This window comes from Sodiomyces alcalophilus (assembly GCF_042370955.1).
Source record: "Sodiomyces alcalophilus JCM 7366 unplaced genomic scaffold ACRALscaffold_2, whole genome shotgun sequence".
NCBI lineage: Eukaryota > Fungi > Ascomycota > Sordariomycetes > Glomerellales > Plectosphaerellaceae > Sodiomyces > Sodiomyces alcalophilus.
Genome location: NW_027263533.1, coordinates 8,062,686 through 8,084,523, shown reverse-complemented (window position 1 = coordinate 8,084,523; position 21,838 = coordinate 8,062,686). Strand labels below are relative to the sequence as shown.

General features: G+C 41.3%; 1 protein-coding gene across 1 annotated transcript; it reads left to right on the top strand.

The window, feature by feature from the left end:
* Positions 1-1,148: 1,148 nt before the first annotated feature.
* ACRALDRAFT_1069311 (uncharacterized protein) lies at positions 1,149-3,556 on the top strand (the record flags this gene model as incomplete). Its single annotated transcript, XM_071017656.1, has 9 exons — positions 1,149-1,158; positions 1,437-1,447; positions 1,597-1,608; positions 1,690-1,719; positions 1,756-1,797; positions 2,903-2,940; positions 3,155-3,221; positions 3,272-3,352; positions 3,401-3,556. 9 exons carry the CDS (start codon positions 1,149-1,151, stop codon positions 3,554-3,556), a joined length of 447 nt encoding a protein of 148 aa, XP_070878263.1.
* Positions 3,557-21,838: the final 18,282 nt, after the last annotated feature.

Below are 21,838 nucleotides of genomic sequence, written 5' to 3'. Positions count from 1 at the left end.
ACTGATAACTTGGAATTAGTATAATGTAACTGTATGTACCTTGACCCGTCGACGTCTTGTTTTACCGTAGAAAAATGGATCGCTTATAAGTAAGAGAGTATTAAGGATTATGACTCCACTTTTACGGGCTCGATATTAAAATGTATAGGCGCCGTAGTGTTTCCCTTATTCTATCTATTATATTCTCTCCCGCAGGGAGGTCTGAGTCCCGAACGCAAACAGAACCGTAATTAACGAGCGCTGGCTTAATCGCGTTTACGAATAACCACGATATTATCGTTTTAAAGGCCTGCCTAATCGCTTAATTTAACTAAGCCTAAGCTAATCGATTTAACAGGTCAATCCGGGCCCTTTAATCAGGTCAATCCGGGTCCTTTAATCAGGTTAATCTAGGCCCTTTAATTAGGTTAATCCGGGTTCTTTAATCAGGGTCCTTTGATCCGGGTCCTTTAATTAGGTCCTTTAAGAAGGTCCTTTAAAGGACCGCCCGGTCGCTCGATTTAATCAGATCAATCCGGGTCCTTTAAAGGACCGCCTAGTCGCTCGATTTAAATAGGTTAATCCGGGCTCTTTAAAGGACCGCCCGGTTACTCGATTTAATTAGCTTATCCGGGTCCTTTAATTAGGTTAATCCGGGTCCTTTAATCAGGTCCTTTAAGAAGGTCCTTTAAAGGACCGCCCCGTCGCTTGATTAAACCTACCGTCTAAGCTTCTCCTACTATTAACGATCCTTAGTATATAATTTACTTAGCGATATCTGGTATATAGGCGAAGATAGAGGGGAGTCGTTATCGTTATAACTAGACGTTCGTTCAATGGATTTTATGATAGGGTATTTAGGCAGATATAAGCAGAGGCCGTATAAGGTTGAAAATAAGATAGATTTAAATTCGATTAATTCCCTATCTTAGACGATAAACAGAAAGGTTATATCTTTTTTGGTTATTATTTAGTTGCGTTTTAAAAACAGACCCTTGAAATTTCCGCTATATAAACCGTTCGTTAAATACGCTTAGCTCTGCGTTCGTTCCTTAGACGTTTATTCTAGGTATCTTAGAAATACTAGGTTTTTATACCTTCTATGGCGTGTGGCTTAGGTTTACACCTATTAAGTGCATTTTTTGTATTTATATAACTTAAGCAAAACTATGTCACTATGTATACCACGAATTAGCCGACAAGCCGCCCACTACTTCCACGCATACCTAGAATCAACACGTCTAAGCCCGCTGAAATAACCCAGTCGGAATATCCTGACCCTAAATATTAGGCATTTATGCCTAAGGTCCCCGATACGGCCGTCGGGTTATAATTGTTATAAACAGTGTATAGCTTAAGAATACGTAACTAGGCGATCGATCTGTTAATTAAATTAACTGTATAGAAATCTGTTAGGATACTAATATCGTACGAAGTGTGACTTATATTTATTATAGACTGTAAAAGAGTACTAGTCTACGATATTAAATATATAGGCAATGGAGGGGGAAAAGCACTATAATACATCTAATAGATATGAGGAACCACTTTGCAGGGGCCTCGAATAGCATATACTTAGCATATGCGTTACACGAACCAGGCTCTAATTGTATATAGTGTTTCGATATAGTAAGAAGCGTAGTAGTTACAGTATAATAATAATCTATTTCTATTAGCTACTAGATAATTTAATATTATTAGCTATTATAGAATAGGGTGGATCGCACTATACCTTACACCGTAGGTAGGTAATTAGATTCTACTCTAGTGCTATAGGTAAAAAGTTTTCCCCTTTTCTATTATCACTCTATTTTCGAGGTAAGCTAAGCTACCCTAGCTATTCTGATTTAACGAGTATATACCCTGCTTAAGCTTATTATTCTAACCTAACCGGTGGCTAGACGTTTTTTATTATTTTCTAGTAAGTACGTTCCGTGTAGTATATACGTAGTATATACTATATATATACTAATAAGCCTAGGACTAATTCTAAATAATAATTTCGATTAGGTCTTAAATTAACTATAAGGATTATAAGCGGCTAGTTATAGGTTAATTATACTAAGTAAGGCCGAATAATTATATTAGCTAGAATTAAAGAAAGGAAAGGAAAAGATCTATAGAGAGGTGCAGGATTTGCTAGGTTTATACTAATCCGCGGTAAGGGCAGCGCGAGGTCCGAGCGTCAGACCTACGTGCTGATTAGTGGTTCCGGCCTTATACCGGAACTATACTGTTAAGGGGTTAACCCGTGATATTACCCCCCTCCTCCCCCCCGGGGCCGTAATAACTAAGTGCCGAATCCGTTTTTTACCTAAACGCGTCGCGAGGGAGTCGTGTATCCTCCTTTATATCGGGTATATTCGAGTCGCGCGTTATTCGCGGCGCCTTCGCTTCTAAGTCGCTAGCGTTCCGCGTTACGCTAAGCACTTACCCTTTATATAAAGGATACCCGGTTACTCCTTCTTCTTTATTCGTAAACTATTATAATAAATGGCTTTATAGGCTTTTATTATATTCCGTAGTTTAATATTATAGTATAAGCGTAGCTTTACCCGGCTTTTTATTTATAGTTAATTCTTCCTTTATAAGCCTATAACGTTATTTTAATAGTAAGCTCCGTTATATATTCCGTGCTAGGAGCCGTGCTATTCCTTACTAACTCGCGGTATAGTTACTCTATACTCGTAACTTTTTATTAATTTCCTAAATCTCGCCTTCTAACTATTAAAAGTCTTCCGATAAGTCCTCGCGCTAATCTAGTTAGGTTATAACTAATAAAGTGCGTCTGAATATCTATACCCCGCCGTAATACCCGCTATACCCGCGAGGGCACTATTAAAGAGTAGCCGGTTACTAGCGATATCGCGTCCCCCCCCCCCCCCGCCTCTAATAGTAAGGAACGCTATTAATCGGTTAAAAGCGTGGCCAAGGAGGCCCTTACTGCTATAGCGAATACCGGTAAGCGTCTAGCTAAAAAGGAGGTTTATAATAAGGCCTAGCACTTTACTATAAGGATCTTACTAACTCTCCGGTAGGCTAGTACGCCTAGTAAGCGACCGCGCGGCCCGAGCTACTCCCCTAGTTATTATTATAACGATTTCTACCGCCCCTACGCTAATTATATCGCGGGTATTAAAATAAAGTTTAATTAGACGTATTATAATTAATCTAGGCCCGGCGCCGCCTATAAGAAGCCTAAGTGCTACGAGTATACCGTGGGATCTTACGCCTACTGCCCGGTAAGTTCTTTACGATCTATAAGCTAAGTAGTTAAGACTAATATCCCTAGCTCCCTCCTAGGGCCGCTAAGTTTATTTATCCTATAGCTACCACGGGTCGCGCTATACGCGATAATCTAGACGATAATAACGTGAGTATTCCTGGCCCCTTTTTAAGGTCGCTACTAACTCTGGTCTAGCTCCGCGAGGCCTTCGAATTAGCTCGTGGCGCCTATTATACCTTATTATCTAAGGAACCCCGTATTACCGCTGCTACCACCACTAACGCCGCCTCTGCCTCCGCCCCTATTAATAATAGTAAGGGTCTCCGCTACAAGGTAGAGGCCCTTTGCTAGGAGGTTTAAGGCCAGGGAGCCGCGATAACGCGCCTCCTAGAGGGTATTCTTACCGCCTTTTAGGGAGGTAGTAATCCTATTACCGGCGGTAGTAATAATTGTAATAAGGGCGGTTCGGGTAATAATACCGCCGACTAAAGTCCTTTACGGAGGTATTATCTACCTCTTTAGGAACCGGCGGGGAGGCTAGTGAATTCCCCCCCTTTAACTAACTTATAATTAAAGATTATCCTCCCCTTATATCTAAGTCCCCTTATTTTCGCGTATACTTCGTAGTATAGTCTTATAAAGGTCCGTTATTCGTATCGGCTATTACGGGTTAACCCCTTGAAAGTATAGTTCCGGTATAAGGCCGGAACTGTTAATTAGTACGCAGAACCGATACTCGGACCTCGCGCTGCCCTTACCGCGGATTCGTATAAACCTAGTAAATCCTGCGCCTCTTTATAGACCTTTTCCTTTCCTTTCCTTAATTCTAGCTAATATAATTATTAGGCCTTACTTAGTGCGATTAACCTATAACTAGCCGTTTATATAGCTAGAATTTAGCGAACCCTATACGCTACGTTAGTATAGAGCTAGATACGAACACGCTATTAGGCGGCGGCAGTCCTATAAACCCCGCTAAGCTAGCTAAGTAGACAGATAGAAGGATCACCGAAGCTATTAATACGATGCTCGGTCCCTTATAGGAGCAGATAGCTTAATAATAAGAGCTACTTTAACGACTTATAAACGGTTACGCGAATATCTAGGCCCTATAATAACCTACCCTTAACCTCGCGCCCCCCTTAGAGGGAGCCCCTACGAATACGCTTACCGAGTCGGTGGCAGGTCCTTTAACCCCGGCGACCTCTGCCCTCCCCTAGATCATAGTCCTATAGAAACTAAGCGAATCACGCCTACCGTATACTAAGCCTATACTATACCCCGCGAAGTTTAGTAGAAAACGAATAGAGTACGCTACCTAGTTATAGTAGATACGCGATAAGCTCTTACTCGATAAGTATTTATTTAATAACCGAGCCGAAATATAGTATTATATTAACTTATACTTAGAAGGGAGTGCCTAGTAAGTAGTGTTAGCCTTCTACGCCGCTAGGGGGCTAGGAGGTACCCGCGACCTAGAGTCGTTCTTTACTTACCTAGACTATATATATAAGGACTAAAACGAATAGCCTCGCGCGGCCCTTATACTATATTCTCTTAGATAACGCGAGGAGTAAACCTTTTTATAGTTCTTACCGAAATTCGAAAAACAGATCGCCTAAGTAGGTGGTAGCGAGTAGGTAGACTCGGCGAAGATTATTTTCCTAGAGGGAGCCCTAAGCTAGAAGCTACGTAGCGCCTTAGTTATCACGAAGTTACCCTATAACTATACGAGTTAGGTTATCGAGGTCTAGAGTATCGCTTAGAAGCTAAAAGGTCTACGCCTAACTAGCCGGAATACTTATACGCCGAACCGAACCCGGAACCGAGGAACCGATACTAATAAAGATATTATAATAGGCGGGATTAATTAGGTACGACCCGATACGATTATAGGCCGACCTTACGATAACCGGGAGTGCTGGGGTTATAGGAAGAAGGGATATATCCGTATAAACTATAAGTCCCGGGATAAGGGCTTAAAGGCTAAGGGCGCCCGCGTAGCGAAGGTCTAGGCCGAAGATAGCGATATCGCTATAAGTTCGGATAGTTCGGATAATAAAGAGTTAGGAAAAGAATAGCTTTAACGCGAAAACGGGTATTAAAGCCGATAGCCGCCCTATAGCAGGAGTAGGAGGCGTTTAAATACCTAGCTAGCGGCGATTTAGCCCTAATATTAACGCGAGTAAATAGAAGATATATATATACTCTTATAGATACGGGTTATAACTATTACGCTATTATAAATAAACGCTTTACCTAAAGACTTTAGTTACTATTAGTCGATAAAAAAAATAACTATTAAAAGGATTCTTAGATACGTCTAAGCCGGCTATTAGCGCCGGGATCGCCGTGTTCGAGCTTAAGATTAGCGGCTATATATAACCAGTCTTCGCCTATATAGTAAAAGGACTAGACTAGGATATATTCCTAGGAAAACCGTGGCTAGAGTATAACGATATTATATATTACGCGAAGAATCGTAGGTTATACTATAGAGTCGCTGATATTAACCTACGACTAGTAGGCGAGGAAGAACTAGCCGATATACGAGCTATCCGCGAGGTAAGGCTTATCTCGGGATCGGTGTTTATAGCCACGATACGACGGATAAGAAGGGGATTAAAGGGAAAAGAAAGAGACGAGTTTAACGCCTTAATCCGGGCTATTAGTATACGGGATATCGGTAAGGCCCTCCGTAAAAAGGAACCTATAGACCCTCGGGACTATATCCCTACGAATATACTATAAGAGTTTAGCGACCTCTTTACGCCTAATAAGGCTAACGACTTACCCCCCTACCGATTAGGCGTTAACCACGAAATCACCCTACAATAAGGTCCTAATAGACTCGAGCCGACCTTATTATAGGGGCACCTTTATAGTATATTAAGGGAAGAGTTACTAGTACTCCGGAAGACGCTTAACGACTTAATAGATAAGGGATTTATACGAGCTAATAGCTTAGCGGCTACCGTACTAGTCTTATTTATAAAGAAGCTAGGGGGCGGGCTACGCTTTTACTATAATTATAGAGCCCTAAACGCGATTACCTAGTAAGATCGCTACCCCCTTCCCTTAATTACCGAGACCCTATATAACCTGGCTAGCGCTAAGTAGTTTATAAAGCTCGATATAGTCGCCGCCTTCTATAAGATCCGTATAGCCCCCGGGTATAAAAGCAAAATAGCCTTTAGAACACGCTTCGGTCTTTTTAAGTGGCTAGTATACCCCTTCGGACTAAGCAGCGTACCCGCCACTTTCTAACGCTATATTAACTAGACCCTATAAGAGTTCCTTAACGACTTTATTACTATATATATTAATAACGTCCTAATTTATTTTAGCGGATCTTATAAGGACTATAAAGTAAAGGTCCGGCTAGTATTACGTAGGCTTATAGATACCGGCCTATCCCTAGACCCGGCTAAGTATAAGTTTAGCGTAATAACGGTAAAATATCTAGGTTTTATTATTACCGTGGGTAAGGGGGTGTCTTATAACCCTAAGAAGTTAAAGGCTATCCGCGACTAGGAAGCCCCTACCTCGGTGAAAAGGGTGCGAAGTTTCTTAGGATTCGCGAACTATTACCGGATATTTATCTACGACTTTATAGGTATCACGGCCCCCCTCTTAGTATTAATAAAAAAGGATCGGCTCTTTAGGTAGGGGGCCGAAGAAGACGCCGCCTTTAAGGAGCTAAAACGACTCTTCTAGATAGAACCCGTTCTATAGTTATAGAATCTAGACCGTAAGACTATATTAGAGACTAACTATTCGGGCTACGCGTTAGGTGGTATCCTGTCCTAAGTGGATGAGTTAGGATATCGCTATATAGTTATATATTACTCGCGTAAGCTTACTCCGGCGGAGTATAACTACCCTATTCACGATAAGGAGATATTAGCGATTATAAGCTATATACTCGCCTAAAAGGCAGAATTAACTAGCTATAAGTAATTTATAATATTATCGGACTATAAGGCCCTTAAGTACTTTATAACTAAACGGTCCCTTACCGAAAGGCAAAGCCGCTAGGCTAGCGAATTAGCCTAGTTTAACTTTATACTAGAGTACCGGCGAGGTAATAAGAACTTCGCGGCGGATACGCTCTCTTATTATAAATAGGACGCCCCGAGGGATAGCTTAGATAACCGGGAATAGGGGCGGGTAATTTAATTAATACCTAACTCCGTAATCCTAAAAATAATTCCCGAGCCGATAATACAGAAAATATCTATTAAGCGTGTATTTAAAGTAAATAAAGACCTTTAATAACTTTAGGATAAGACTTTAATAACCGACCCCTAGTACTAAGGAGTCCTTACCGTGATTACTATAAGAGCTTATAGCTTTAACCCCTCCCTTAGGCTATAACTATAGATCGCGGAATATTCCCTTAACCCCGCGGGATATATAACCTTCCGGGATCGTCTCTGGGTCCCGAGCTTTAAAAAGGACTCGCCGCTAAAAGGACGCTTAGTATAAGCGATCCACGACTCTATTATCGGCGGCTACCTAGGCAGGGAGAACACGATCGCTATAATAGCCCGATAGTTCTTCTAGCCCGGTATAAATAAGGATATACGGAAGTTTATCCGTAACTATAATCCGTGTAACGAGGTAATTAGTAGCGGAATATAAAGCGAGGGCTACTAAAACTATTACCTATACTTAAGCGAATTTATAGCTACTTCGCGATAAACTTTATAACGGACCTATTACTTACCGGCGAAGGCAGGGCGAGGTTCTTATAGGTAATTATAGATAGGCTAATAAAGTTAGTGATATTAAAAGCGATAGAAACGATAAAAGCGGAGGCCTACGCGGAACGCTTCTTAAACTACTATTTTAGGTTTTATAGTATACCCCTTTTAATCGTTAATAACTATGGTTCTAACTAGACCAGGAGGTTCTAGCGATACTTTTATAAACTCGTAGGGATTAAGCAGCGACTTAGTATAGCGTACTACCCCTAAACCGACGGAGGGCCTAAAAGGCTAAACTAAGATATCTAGGCCTACCTTTATACCTTTATATACTATTCCTAGGATAACTAGGGTTGCCTATTACCCGCCGCGTAGTTATCGCTTAATAGCAGGAAGAGCTTAACGACCTAGCTAAGCCTTTTTTTCTTAGAATACGGGTTCTACGTCGACCCTATCTAAATCTATAACCTAACGCCCGTATACCTAAAAGAAGCCGCTGCTTCTAACCTGCTAAGTCGCTTATAAGGGGCTATAGAGTCCGTATAAGTAGCTATAGCCTCGAAGCAACTATAGGATAAGGAATCCGCGAATAAGCGGCGACTCCTAGCGGAGCGCTTCGAAGTAGGAGACCTTACCTGGCTTTTTATAGCTAAGTACTCTACGCCTAGACCCTTAAAGAAGCTAAGCTGGCTATACTAAAAGTATAGAGTAACGAAAGTAATTAACTCCTATATTATTAAGTTAGATATACCCTTAGGGATATATCCTCGCTTTTATTTCGATATCCTAAAGCGAGCTAGCCGCGACCCCCTCCCTAGCCAGGTCGTAATCGACCCCTAGCCCGAACCGATTAGAGACGTACTTTATAGTAATAAAGAGCAGGAAATAGAAAGTATCTTATACGCATAGAATAAGTGGCGAGGTCGCGGTATACGACACGAGGTACTAATACGTTAGGCGGAATACGCCGAACCTACTTAGGAGCTATTAGACGCCATAAAGGATATTAAGGCGTTAAACGCCTTTAAAGCAGAACACGGCCCCGTGGATAAGAATAACGGGCCTTTATAAGACTATATTATAAGGAATACGCGAAGATAAGGAGACCCTAGGGCGAGGGGAGTATAACCTATAGTCCTAAGTTAATTAAAGGGGGGGAATTTACTAGCCCCCTTACCGGTTTCTAAGGAGATAGATAGTGCCTTTATAAAGGACTTTAATTAGCGGTATTACCGCCTAGGCCCTCCTGGTTATTATTATTATTACTATTAGTAACAGGACCGCTACCTTCCTAGAGGGCGGCGAGGATACCCTTTAGGAGGCGCGTTATCGCTACGCCCTACGAGAAAACCTTATAGCGGAGGGCCGTTACCTCGCGGCGGAGACCCTTACTATTATTAACGGAGGCGGGGGCGGAGTTAGCGGTGGGGGCGGAGGCTGCCTTAGATAAAGAGGCGTAGTAGTTACTATAAGCTAGTTTATAGTCCTCGCGGAGCTAGGCCTAAGTTAGTAATAACCTAGAAAAGGATATAAAAGAGAAGGAGACACTTATATCGTTATTATCGGGGTTATCGCGTATAACACGACCCGTGTCGGCCAGGGGCTTAATAAAAGGCATAGCGGTGGCGGGGAGCTATAAAGGTTAGTCGTAATAACCTCGCCTATAACTTATAGGATACTTATAGGGCGGTATAGGTAGGATCCTATAGTATATTCGTAGTATTTAGGCTTATTATAGGCTATACTAGGCCTAGATTAATTATAGTATATTTAGTTAAATTTTTAATTAATACTAGCTATACGGTCGGTATAAGGGCGATAGAAGGTATCGCGGAGGCGGCCGGGGGGGTAAGCTAGGCTATATTAACGCTTAGTAGGCGTCGCGGCTTACCGGAGAGTTAGTAGGATCCTCGCGGCAAAGTATTAGGCCGTATTATAAACCTCCTTTTTAGCCGGACGCTTACCGGTATTCGCTATAGTAGCGAGGGCTTCCTTAGCTATGCTTTTAACCGATCGACTATATTCTTCGCTATTAGAGGTAGGGGGAGGGGGCGCGATATCGCCGATAGCCGGCTATTTTTTAATAGTGCCCTCGCGGGCATAGCGGGCGCTATAGCGGAGAGGAGATATCTATACGCACTCTATTAGCCACTATTTAGCCGGCTTGATATAAGGGCTTATCGATAAACTTATAATAGTTAGAAGGATAAACGAAGATATAAATTACGGATTAATAAGATAACTATAAGTATAGGACGATTATGTCGCGAGTTAGCGGAGAATAATAAGGCCCTAAGCATAGAATAAGCGACAGAGCTTACTACTAAAATAACATTATAGGCTTATAAAAGAAGAATTAACTATAAATAAAAAACCGGGCAAAGCTATACTTATATTACGATATCGAACTATAGAATACGATAAAAGCCTATAAAGCTATTTATTATAATAGTTTATAAATAAAGAGGAAGGGGTAACCGGGGGTTTTAGATATAAAAGGTAAGCGCTTAGTATAACGCGGAACGCCGGCGACCTAGGAGCAAAGTCGCCGCGAACGCCGCGCGACACGAATATACCCGATATAAGGGAGGATACACGCCTCCCTTATAACGCGTTTAGAAAATAATAGGTTCGGCGCTTAGTTATTACGGCCCCGGGGGGGGGGAGGGGGGTAATATTACGGGTTAACCCCTTAAAAGTATAGTTCCGGTATAAGGCCGGAACCGCTAACCAGCACGCAGAACCGACGCTCGGACCTCGCGCTGCACTTACCGCGGATTCGTATAAACCTAGTAAATCCTGCGCCTCTCTATAGACCTTTTCCTCTCCTTTCCTTAATTCTAGCTAATATAATTATTCGGCCTTACTTAGTGCGATTAACCTGTAACCAGCCGTTTATATCGGCTAGGCCGTATTTTACTTTAAAAACGTCTAACGCTATAGGATCCTTTATAGTATCTAGTGGCTCCTAAGTAGGTTCTGCGTATCCTGCCTAGTATACTAATACTTTGTGTTGCACGCCGTGACCTTACCGTTTATTACGTGTATATAAACTACTTTTTACCTCTTACTCTTTATTACCGTGGAGGGCGTCCCGGATCGGCTCGGGCTATAGGTCGGTTATAATTTACCTAGAAGGGGGTCGCGGCTAGCTCGCTTTAGGATATCGATATAGAAGCGGGGATATTATAGAGGGGTGGATCGGAGACCCAGTGCTATGTCGTTGGGACGTCACGTGACGTTATAAGACGCGCGCTTTTTCATTTATCTTATACATTATATATACGTGGCGACGCCACCCGGACACAGAGGATGCTTATTATCCTATATAATTATTATCCTTTTAACCCTAAGTTTTACCACGTTTATTATATTCACTTCGTTTAAGCTACGTTACCCTAATCAGAGCAGCGCGCACCTCTAGGAACCTTTTCTAAAGGTCACCTTATTATATATATTGTTTTAGTTATATGCACTTTATGGTCTTAAGTATACCTATTATCGAAGACTTATCTAAGATTATACTGCCTAAGCCGTTCTGTATAGTAATGGCTTCGCCTTTTTATAATTAATGCTCGGAGGCGGATTTATTCGGTGCCTAGGAAGTCCTGATTATCTGATTAGGGTAACCGAAAATACTCGAGGGGAGTTCCGGCCTACCCAAATAAACTATACGTTAATTACGGAAGTAGGAAGGGAAGTATACGGCTAAGGGGCCGAGATTAAAATAAAGTATTAATATTTGAAATTAGTATTAAGATTACGATAATAGCCTAGGAAACCTGCCCCCCCACGTGGTCTTAATAAAACCTAATAACTAGAAAATAAGGACGGATCCTCCCTACTAAAAATAAGATAAGAGCTATAGACGGAGAGACAGGCCCTTACCGCCGAAGAGGTGAAGGTAGGAAGAAACGCGAAAAACCGTTAAGAAAAAGGTACGATAAGTGGAACGAAGAATAGATTAACTATAAGATAGATTCCGGATATAGTATAGATATAGAGACGGAGGGCGCGCTCCCTTACTAGAATAGGAAAAGTTATGGATATAGACTATTAGGGGCCGTAGAGCCTAGATATAAAAAAATCTTTTACTATAACCCTCTAAGTATAAAATAACAAAGGCGTAGGGTTAACCTTACTATAATTAGGGTAATAACGGCCTATATAAACGGCGGTAAGTCCCTAGCCCTAAGAATTTTAAGAAAATCTAGTTATATAAGGCCCTAATAGTTAGAAGAACCTATTAAGGAGCCCTAAGATACCGCGCCCTTATAGACCCGGCGGTTAAGTAAACCTGTTAGTAGATCCCGGATACGACTTAAACTAATCTCTTATAACGGCTAGCGATACCTTATCCTATTCTTTATAGGTATCTCTATTAGTCTAACTATAGTAGGTTCCCTCCTAAGCCTTAGCGGAGAGTACTTATATTATATCCTTTAAGGCCCCTAAGAAAAGGGCTCCTACCCCCTATCGCTAAATAGAATTATCCTTAGACTTATAGACTTAATACACGACTACTTCTTATTTCTTAACCCTTTCTTTCTTAAAGACCCTGATTCCCCTAATCTGCCTAAACCAGTTACTATAACAGATTAACCCCCCCCTTTTAATAATATAACGGCCTCGTAGTGGACCGATTATCGCGACCCTCCCCCTATAGTTATAGTTTATAGCGACTCTAAGCCTAATAATAATAGCACGCACGCGGCTAGCCTAACCCTAACGACCACGGTTACGCCTAATTAGGGTAACGCCGCTCCTACGGCTAACCCTCCTTTTACGACCGCCTCGCTTAGGTAAGGGGACGTAGACCCCGGTATCGGCCCGTTAATAACCGTCGCTTATAGTTAGGGCGCCCCGGTATCCGGCTACGGAGCCGTATCGGCCTCCCCTTCGCCTAGTCAGGGTAACCCGACCCTTATCGGCGGGCTAGCTCCCCCTGTTCCCCCTATTCCCCCTATTCCCCCCGTTTCCCCCGGACCGAGCGCTCCTTAGTAGGCTCGCCCACCTACCACGGATATCGCGTCTTCTAATAATATCCTTAAGAACTTTAAGGCAAGCCTTACCTTAGAGACGCTCGCGGCTATCCACTAGTATATTAGCCTATACGATAATAAAAAGACTTAAGCTACTATTATATCTCGCGCGCCCCTAAACCCCTTCGCCGCGGGGGCCCCTCGCTTTAATAGAAGGGCCCTATCTAACTTCCTTAGGGACTATAAAGACTATACTAAGCTTAACCGCCTTAGTAAGGCCGATAAGATCTCCTATATTAGCCTATTCACGGAGCCTAGTATCCGTCCTACGGTTAATAAAATAATATAACTAGTTAAAGTATCCGGTAGCCGATAAAAGCACTTAAAGTAACGGCTTATTAACGAATACTCTTACCTGGATCCCGACTAATAGCTTAACCTATCTAACTAAGTACGCTAGTTATAACTTACTTATAAGCACGAAAAGGTTAAGACCGTTTAATAGGTTAAGCAGCTATTAATAAGCGTCACGGTTTAGAAGTCAAGAGTAGATAAGGTTAGCGGCACTTTTATCGAAGACTATAAGCTTTACGATATCTTCCTCGCTATCTTATATAGAGATATTAATATATAGCTCGCTAACCGGATAAAGTATAAGTTTATTAACCTAAAGGACCGACTATATAGGTATTACGATCTATTAGATATATTAAAAGAGTAGGCAGAAGACGTCTAGGTAGCCGACGGGCGGCCTATTAACGAAGTAGCGAGTATTATAGATATTCCTACCCTTACGCTAACCACTAAACCGATACTAGCCGTTATGCCTCGGCCTAATTAGGCTAACCCGATAATATATACGCTAACTATCTTATAGAGGCCTATTATAGTGCCTAAACCGGCCGTATAGATAAGGAGCGATATAGATAAGTTAACGGAGCTTTTAGAGAAGTGCGCTATCTTTATAGTCTATAATAGTATAGGCGTTATTAGGAACGCGGTCCCCTAAGTCGTGGCCCTCTCGCGCCGAGTAGGAGCCGATAAGGTTAACGCGATCCTGGCTACTAACCCCTACCTAAAGACCCTATTCTATACCGCCCTAAAGCAGTCCACTTCGGAGAGGTAGGACGCCGCTCCGGCAGCTTATTATATTACCCCTAATTAGACTAACGTTAGTATATATAAGGACGATATATAGTATAGGCGAGGATTACCGCGGTATAGGAATAGGAATTCCTACCCCTATTCCGGCGGTCCGTTATAATACCACCCTATTAATAACTAACCCCCCTATTACTTTTATAATAGATAGGAGCGTTACCGCCACGAGTAGTGCGCGGTATTATAGCTAGATAAGACCTAGTACCTGGTTAGGTTCTGTTACCCCGACTACCTCGCCTTAGACTAGAATAACGAATAGCAGCCCTGCCCCTAGGATATATACCTTAAGCAGTAAGACTAGCCGCACCGGCGGTCCGTCCTTTACTGGCTTAGCACGCGCCTTTAAGGGAAGTATAAAGACCTAGCTAAAGCCTACTATATTAGCACTAACTCCGGAAGCCTCCCTATTAAGATAGAAGACGTTATAAGAGTGATATTAGAATATTATACTAGGTTAAAGGAGGAAGAAGCGAAGGCTAAGGCTCCCGTAGTAAGCACTAGCGTTAATTTCGTGTCTATTATATCCGATTATTAGTAGGCGGATATCTATACCGTGTCGAAGGATACTCGGAAAGAGTAGCCACCCGTATAGCCTCTATACACGACTAGGAGTAGGAGGATTATTAAACCCACCTTTAAGGTTATCCGTTTCCCTGATTAGGTTATTAAATAACGCCTATAGAAGTTAAACCCTAGTCCTAGCTACCGGGTACCGACCCCGATTATAACTAAGGTTATTAACGAAGAAGTGGAGATAGACGAAGCGCCGATATAGCCCGACTAGTAATAACCTAAGGCCGTTAATAAAGGTAAAGGTAAGGCTAGTGCCTCCGCGGATAACCCTTACGACCTAGAGTAAGCACGGAAAGACCTAGATAGGTAAATCAGGGATCTCCGGATTAAAGTTCCTTTATAGTATCACCTTATTAGCGACCCGGATATAAGACTAAGAAATAATAAGAGGATACGTGCCGCTAAGACCGGTTAGCCTTAGCGTAAGATCGTTCGCCTAACCGCTAATAAAGCCTTCTTCCTTAATAGATAAGGTCCCCCTAGTATACCTCCTCCCCCGCCTTCGTCTAAGGGGTACACCGTCTTATTTACCCGACCTAATAACGCTAACTCGAATACCCTTATTATCGTCGAAAGGGAGGCCGTCCCTAAGACCGATAACCCTTTAGTTATTACCCGATATATAGTCTTAAAGTGCAGGCTTACTCGTAAGGGTGCCTTAACGTATAACCCCGACGTTTTTATTAAGGCTATTATCGATATAGGGGCTACCTTTAACACTATCTTTATAAACACTATAAAACGCTTCGGTTTAGAATATCGTATTAGTTAGACCGAGATCCGAATTAAGGGTGTTAATAACCGGGAGCGGTAACTATATACTAGATACCTTATGGAGCGTTTATAGGTCGGTAAGCAGAGTAGCGTTTTTAACTTCTAAGTTCTCCCCGGTCTAGGGCCCGATATACTGCTTAGTATACCGTGGATCTAAGAGACTAAAGCGTCCTTTTCTTTCCGGGATAGTTAGATCGATACCGACTTTATACTCGGTAATACCCGTATTCTTATACCTATCGCCTATTATAAGTAGATCGAGGAGATACTAAGGAACTAGAGCTAGCCGAACTATAAGGCTAATAAAAGGCGTTAGATCGATAAGGATCGGTCTGATTAGGCTAATCACTATTAGCTCTAGGATAGCGACCCTACTTATTAGCCTAGGGCCGCTACCTCGCTATCCGTTAAGGAAAAGGCTAACCGTTACCTTTTAGACGTTCTAAAGGAGGGTAATAAGATTTAATATATAATTAGGGATACCGATATAGCGTTTTTAGTAGCCTTCGTGTTCTCTAAGGAGATTAAGCCACTTTTGCTAAGGGTATACGTGGCCTTAAGGGCGATGCTATAGAATTAGGGCTAAGGGTATAGGAAATATAATAAGGAAGCCCTATAATACTATAAACACCGTTTTCTTCCTCTATTACTATATTTTTCTATAAGTCCTTATTATAGTTACCCTAATTAGCCTAATTTATACTAAATCACTTATACTAATATTAAGTTAGAAGCGTAGAAGTCTTACTAGTCGTTAGCGTTATCGGCTCTAAGGGCCGAAGACGCGCGTATTACTAGCGCCGCCGTAGTAGCTATAAAGAAACTATAGACCGCGAAAAGGAAAAGGCACTAGGACCTAATCGAGGAGGTATACCACGGGCCTAATCAGGCTATCTACACTATATATAAGCCGAAAGCCCTTAAGATTCACCCTATAAACGACACGCTATCCGATAATTCCGTCCCTAAAGGCGACCCCTTTAGAAGCAGAAGATTATAGCGGAAATCCCCGAGGATATATAGGAATAGGAAGATGACCGTTTTATTAGCCTAATCACCCTAAAGTTCTCTAAGATTACCCCTTACTTAAGACTTACGGAAAAGCGACTTAAAGATATCTTAGACTCTGCCGATTATCTGCTGCCTATAGAAAAGGAGCTCTTAACGAAGACCCTCCTAAACCGCGAAGCTGCCCTCGCGTAGGATTAGTAGGAATACGGGAGGCTCGACCCTAGAGTCGCCCCGCCATAGAAGATTAAGGTGGTTCCGTATAAGGCATAGTAGGCGAAAGGGATCCTTATCCCGAGAGCCCTAGAGTCTATTATCGTTAAGATAATTAAGGATAAGAAGGATAAGGGGGTTATTAAGGAAAGCCACGCGGCCTACCGTAACCCCTAATTCCTTATAAAGAAAAAAGACGGTAATATACGCCTTATTAACTCTACTACTAAGATTAACGCTATTACCCTACGCGATGCCTTTATCCTGCCTAGGGCTAACGAGTTTTCCGAGGACTTTAGTATATATAAAATGGTTTCCTTTCTGGATTTCTTCTCCGGCTACGACTAGGTTACCCTTAATAAGGAATTAAGGGACTTAACGACCTTCGCCACGGTTTTAGGACTCTTTAGGATATATACCCTTCTATAAGGGGCGACTAACTTAGTAGCCTAATTTATATATACTATAACCCGTATCCTCTACGACCTTATTCCTTAGTGCTATCGACCCTTTATTAACGATATCGCGGTTAAAGGGCCGACTATTACCTATGATAATACCCTAATTAAACCTAGAATTCGCTACTACGTGGCTAAGTATATTAGTAATATCGATAAAGTCCTTCTTAATATAAAGCTCGTTAAAGGTATTATAGCTAGCGCTAAAAGCTAATAGTATTAGAAAGCGGCTATTATCGTGGGCTATATATACGGAACCGATAATCGTTCCCCTAAATAGGCTAAGGTGGCTAAGTTAACTAAGTAGTAGAAGTGCCGGACTATTTCTAAAGTCCGTTCTTTTCTTAGTCTCGCTACCTTTTACCGTATCTAGATCTACCGCTTCGCTATTATCGCGGGGCCGTTAATAGACCTGCTAAAAAAGACTTCTATCTTCCTATAGAGTAAGCCTTAGTAGTACGCTATAGACACTCTTAAGGTTACCCTAACCTCTATACTAGTTCTAATTACTATTAAGTACGGTAAAGGGGCTAGTATTATCTACGTGATTATCGACGTATATATTAAGGGCTAGGGCGGGATCTTAGGCTAGTATATCGATAAGAAAAGAGCTATTACCTGGTACGAAAGCGGTAGATAAAGCCCGGTAAAGAAGGTCTATAACGCCGGTAAGCTAGAACTAAGGGGAGTGTTAAAGGTGCTTCGCCGACTCCGTAACTATCTTTACGGAGTCCGTTTTATACTAGAAACAGATACTTAAGCCTTAGTATCCTAGCTTAGTGGTTCTGCTACGGACCTGCCCGGCGCACTTATTACTCGGTGGATTACCTAGATCCGACTTTTTAACTTCGAGGTTAAATATATTAAGGGAACTAAGAATACTACGGCTAATAGACTTTCGAGGATACCTGCTACTCCGTCTAATTAGGCTAACGATACTACGGAGGGAGATATTAATGACTTTATTAATAGCCGAATCTTCTTTACGGATACGGATAAAAGGTTTAATAACCCTACCCTAGCTAAAAACGTTTTAGACCCGGATATTACCTAGAGCTAGTTCTCTTAATAAGTGGCCTTATATTTAATAAGCCTGCGGATACCCTTTAGAATAGACCCTTATAACGCCCGCCGCGTTAAAGATCGATCGACCTATATTTTTATAAAGGACGGTCTGCTATAGATAAGAGTCACTAAGAAAGATTCGACTCCTAAGAGGTGGATTAATAATAAAAAGACTTAGGTTACCCTAATTAGGAAGGCCCACGATAAGTTAGGCTATTATATAAGGGATAGGATATACTAAAAGCTTACCCCCTTATATACCTAGGACGGTATCTATAAGTAGACTAAGGAGGTTATCGAAGTATACGCCGAGTATTAAAGCCGCTAAGGCAAAGCACGCGAAGATCCCCTAATCGCTACTTAACTGTCTTAATAAGCCCTCCCCTTTATATAAGTAAGTCTTAATATCCAGTATCTTAGTGGCTACAACTTAGTAAAGGCTCGATATATATTTACGGGATAAGTCGAAGCCCGTCTACTATAGAAGAATATGTCGCGAGCCGTCGCGATATTCTTATAGGAAGACGTTATCTACCGGTATAGGCTATACTAGTATATTATCGTGGACGGAGGTCCTAAGAATAAGGGTAGCGTGATTAAGCTAAATCGGGCGTACCTAATAAAGCGGAAGGTTATCTCTGCCTACTACCCCCGCGCTAATAGTCTAAATAAGGTAGGATATAAGCCTATCGCCTACACGCTAGCTATCTAGTAGAAGATTTACCGCGGTATATTATATAAGATCCTGCCTATAATCCTTTTCGCGGACCGTATAACTATCCGAGTATCTACTAAAAGGACCCCCTTTTACCTCCTTTATAGCTATAAGGCTATTATGCCTATTAAGACGACCTGCCTTACTTAGAGAGTGCTTAACTAGGGCCGTGTTAAGACCCCTAAGGAAGAGATATTGCTGCGCCTAAGGGCCTTCGCCTAGTTAGAAGCCGACTAGAGGACTATTACCGATATAGTTAATAAGTAATAGTAGTAGAAGACGGACTCTATTAACCGTTTAAGAGTTAGGACCCTGCGTAAGTAAAGACTCCGAGTCGGCGACCTTATCCTTATACACGATACTAAGCTAGCTATTAATATAAGCCGCGATAAAAAGCTAGATTACCGCTAGAATAGCCTATTTCGTATTATATTATCTAATTAGGATAATAAGACCTTTAGGTTATTAACTTTATTAGGGGAAGAGCTCTAGGGCGTTACTTTTACCGCTAACCGCCTTAAGAAATTTATCCAGGATAAAGACGGATACTAGGAGCCAGAAGACTAGATAATACTAAAAAGGGACTATACTAAAGAACTAATAATTACGTACCCTGCCCGCGGCGCCCTTATCGATAAAGAGCTAGTTAAAGCACCCCTCCTCTTAGGTGAATCGACTAATAAAGACGCTAAGGCCGAGGATAATAAGCGTTAAGATAACGCTAGTTCCCCTAATTAGACCGTTAACGCACTCCTACGACGGTTAGTAAGACTTCGGGATATACTAGGCGAGTATTATAAGAGGTTAGAAGCGGAGCTCCGGAAAGCGACGTAGTTAGGAAGAGTCGAAGTCTATATCCCTAGAGATCCTGACTTTAACCTAAGTGAGTATAAGGACTATACTAGAACCTTATACTTTATTCCCTACTATTACTTCCTACCTAATTAACCTGATTATAGTAATACTATACTTAATAGGAGTCTTATATATAGTATTAGGGCCGAGGATATATAAGGCACCGCTATCTGCTTATCGTCGAAAACTAACCACTACCCCCTAAAATAAAAACACTACTTTTAGGACTCCTTAACTCGCTCTTTTCCTATTTCTTCCCCGTTTACCCTTTATTACCCTAATCACCCTATTCCACGCCCTTCCACTTATTATTTTATTTATTAGTTCCTTTTATTTATATTTTACTATTATTATTTTCTATTTACACGCACTAACTAAGTGGACACCGTAAAGATATATCCACTAAACACATTTATTATTTATCTACCTTTCCTTTACCCGTTTACGCCGCGCACCGAAATAAAATATCCTAATTATACTAAGGTTACCCTGATTATAGTAATCACCACCCAAATCACCTATCTATATCTTACTCCGGCTTACTCTTATAATCGCTATTACTAGGGCCGTATACTTCCGACTTATACCGCTAAACCTAAGCCCCAGAGATAAAGGGGATATAATACCACTCTACCGTCTCTTCTTGATCCCTCTTTATCGGGTTATTCTAAATAGTATAACAGAACTTCTCGAGGTCGTCCTTATATTTATACGCTAACACAGGGACCTATACTATTATATAGTCCCACGGTTTAAGACCCCTTCCTCTATAAACGTCACGTATCTACTAAGCACTTTTATAATATAAAGTAATAGTGCTTACCACGAAGACACCGTACTAAGGCGAAAGCCGTGGACGTATCTTATTATCGTATACGGATTATAGTAGTACTAGTAAGTCCTTAGTATATAGATTAGAGTGACTAATACCTGTATAGTCACTATCTGGCTATAAGACCTCCTGATTAGACTAATAGAACTGCTTTCGGAGTTTATTATTATAATATATATAAGCTATCTCGTGAAAATAGTAGTTAGCGTAGTCCGGAAATCGATTATTACGTTAAAGCGACACGTACTCGAAGAAAGGATAAGTGATCTTATTATTAACCCGATCACTTATAGCTAACCACCGTTCCTTATAGCACTAGCACGGCACCTTATTAATAACCCTGGACCCCTGGATAATCAGGGCTCTGACCGTATAAGCCCGGGTCACCGTCTTTATAATATACTCCCTTTATAGACTAGCGAGGTCCTTAGCTATAAATACACGGCGACGAAATAAAGATAAACTATTACTAGACCTTACCTTTTTAAATAGTTCCTATTCTATATCTCTATTAGTAAGATTTAATAGGCTATCCTATACCTAGCCTATAATAATAGCCTTAGAGTCACCTTAGATAACCTAGCCCACGAAGTCCAGCTTAATATACGATATACTACCTTTATTAGCCACTTCGTACTAAATAAAATACGAGTTTACCTACACCTATAATATTAGCTTACCCTAATTAGGGTAACACGATAAAAAGCGTAAAGAGAACTCACTACTATATCTTAGACCGTCGTAAAAATATTATACTTATTAACCGCACCCGCGATAAGTCGTGTCTTAGACCAGAAACACGGTATAGGATAGACCGACTCCTAATAAGCCACGGCTTTCTTACGCTTATAAAAGCTAAGGTTATTAAGCCCCGTGATTAGAGCTTTAGCGGATATATCGATAATCTTATTATTATTATTAATAAGAAGTTTAAGGGAAATATAATATCGAATTATATAATAATATAAAGACGTAGAGCCTAAAAGATACGCCTCCGGCCGGTAGCCCTTTGCCTTATATCCCTCGGCGATAAGTAACGTGGCCCCGCGATTTATAGTTTTAGTGACTTAAGGAGGCGTAGTTAAATAAATAGCCTATTTTAAGTTACTAAAAAGATTAGACTTTAAGCGTAATTCACGATTACCTTCCTTATATCGCTTTATTATATAGTCGCGACTATAGGTATAATAAAAAAGGTACTATTTAATCTTTTCGTCTAATTAGATCGGTTATATAGTAAGCCGACTTCCGTATTTAGATCCCGCGCCTAATTTACTAAGTTGCCTTT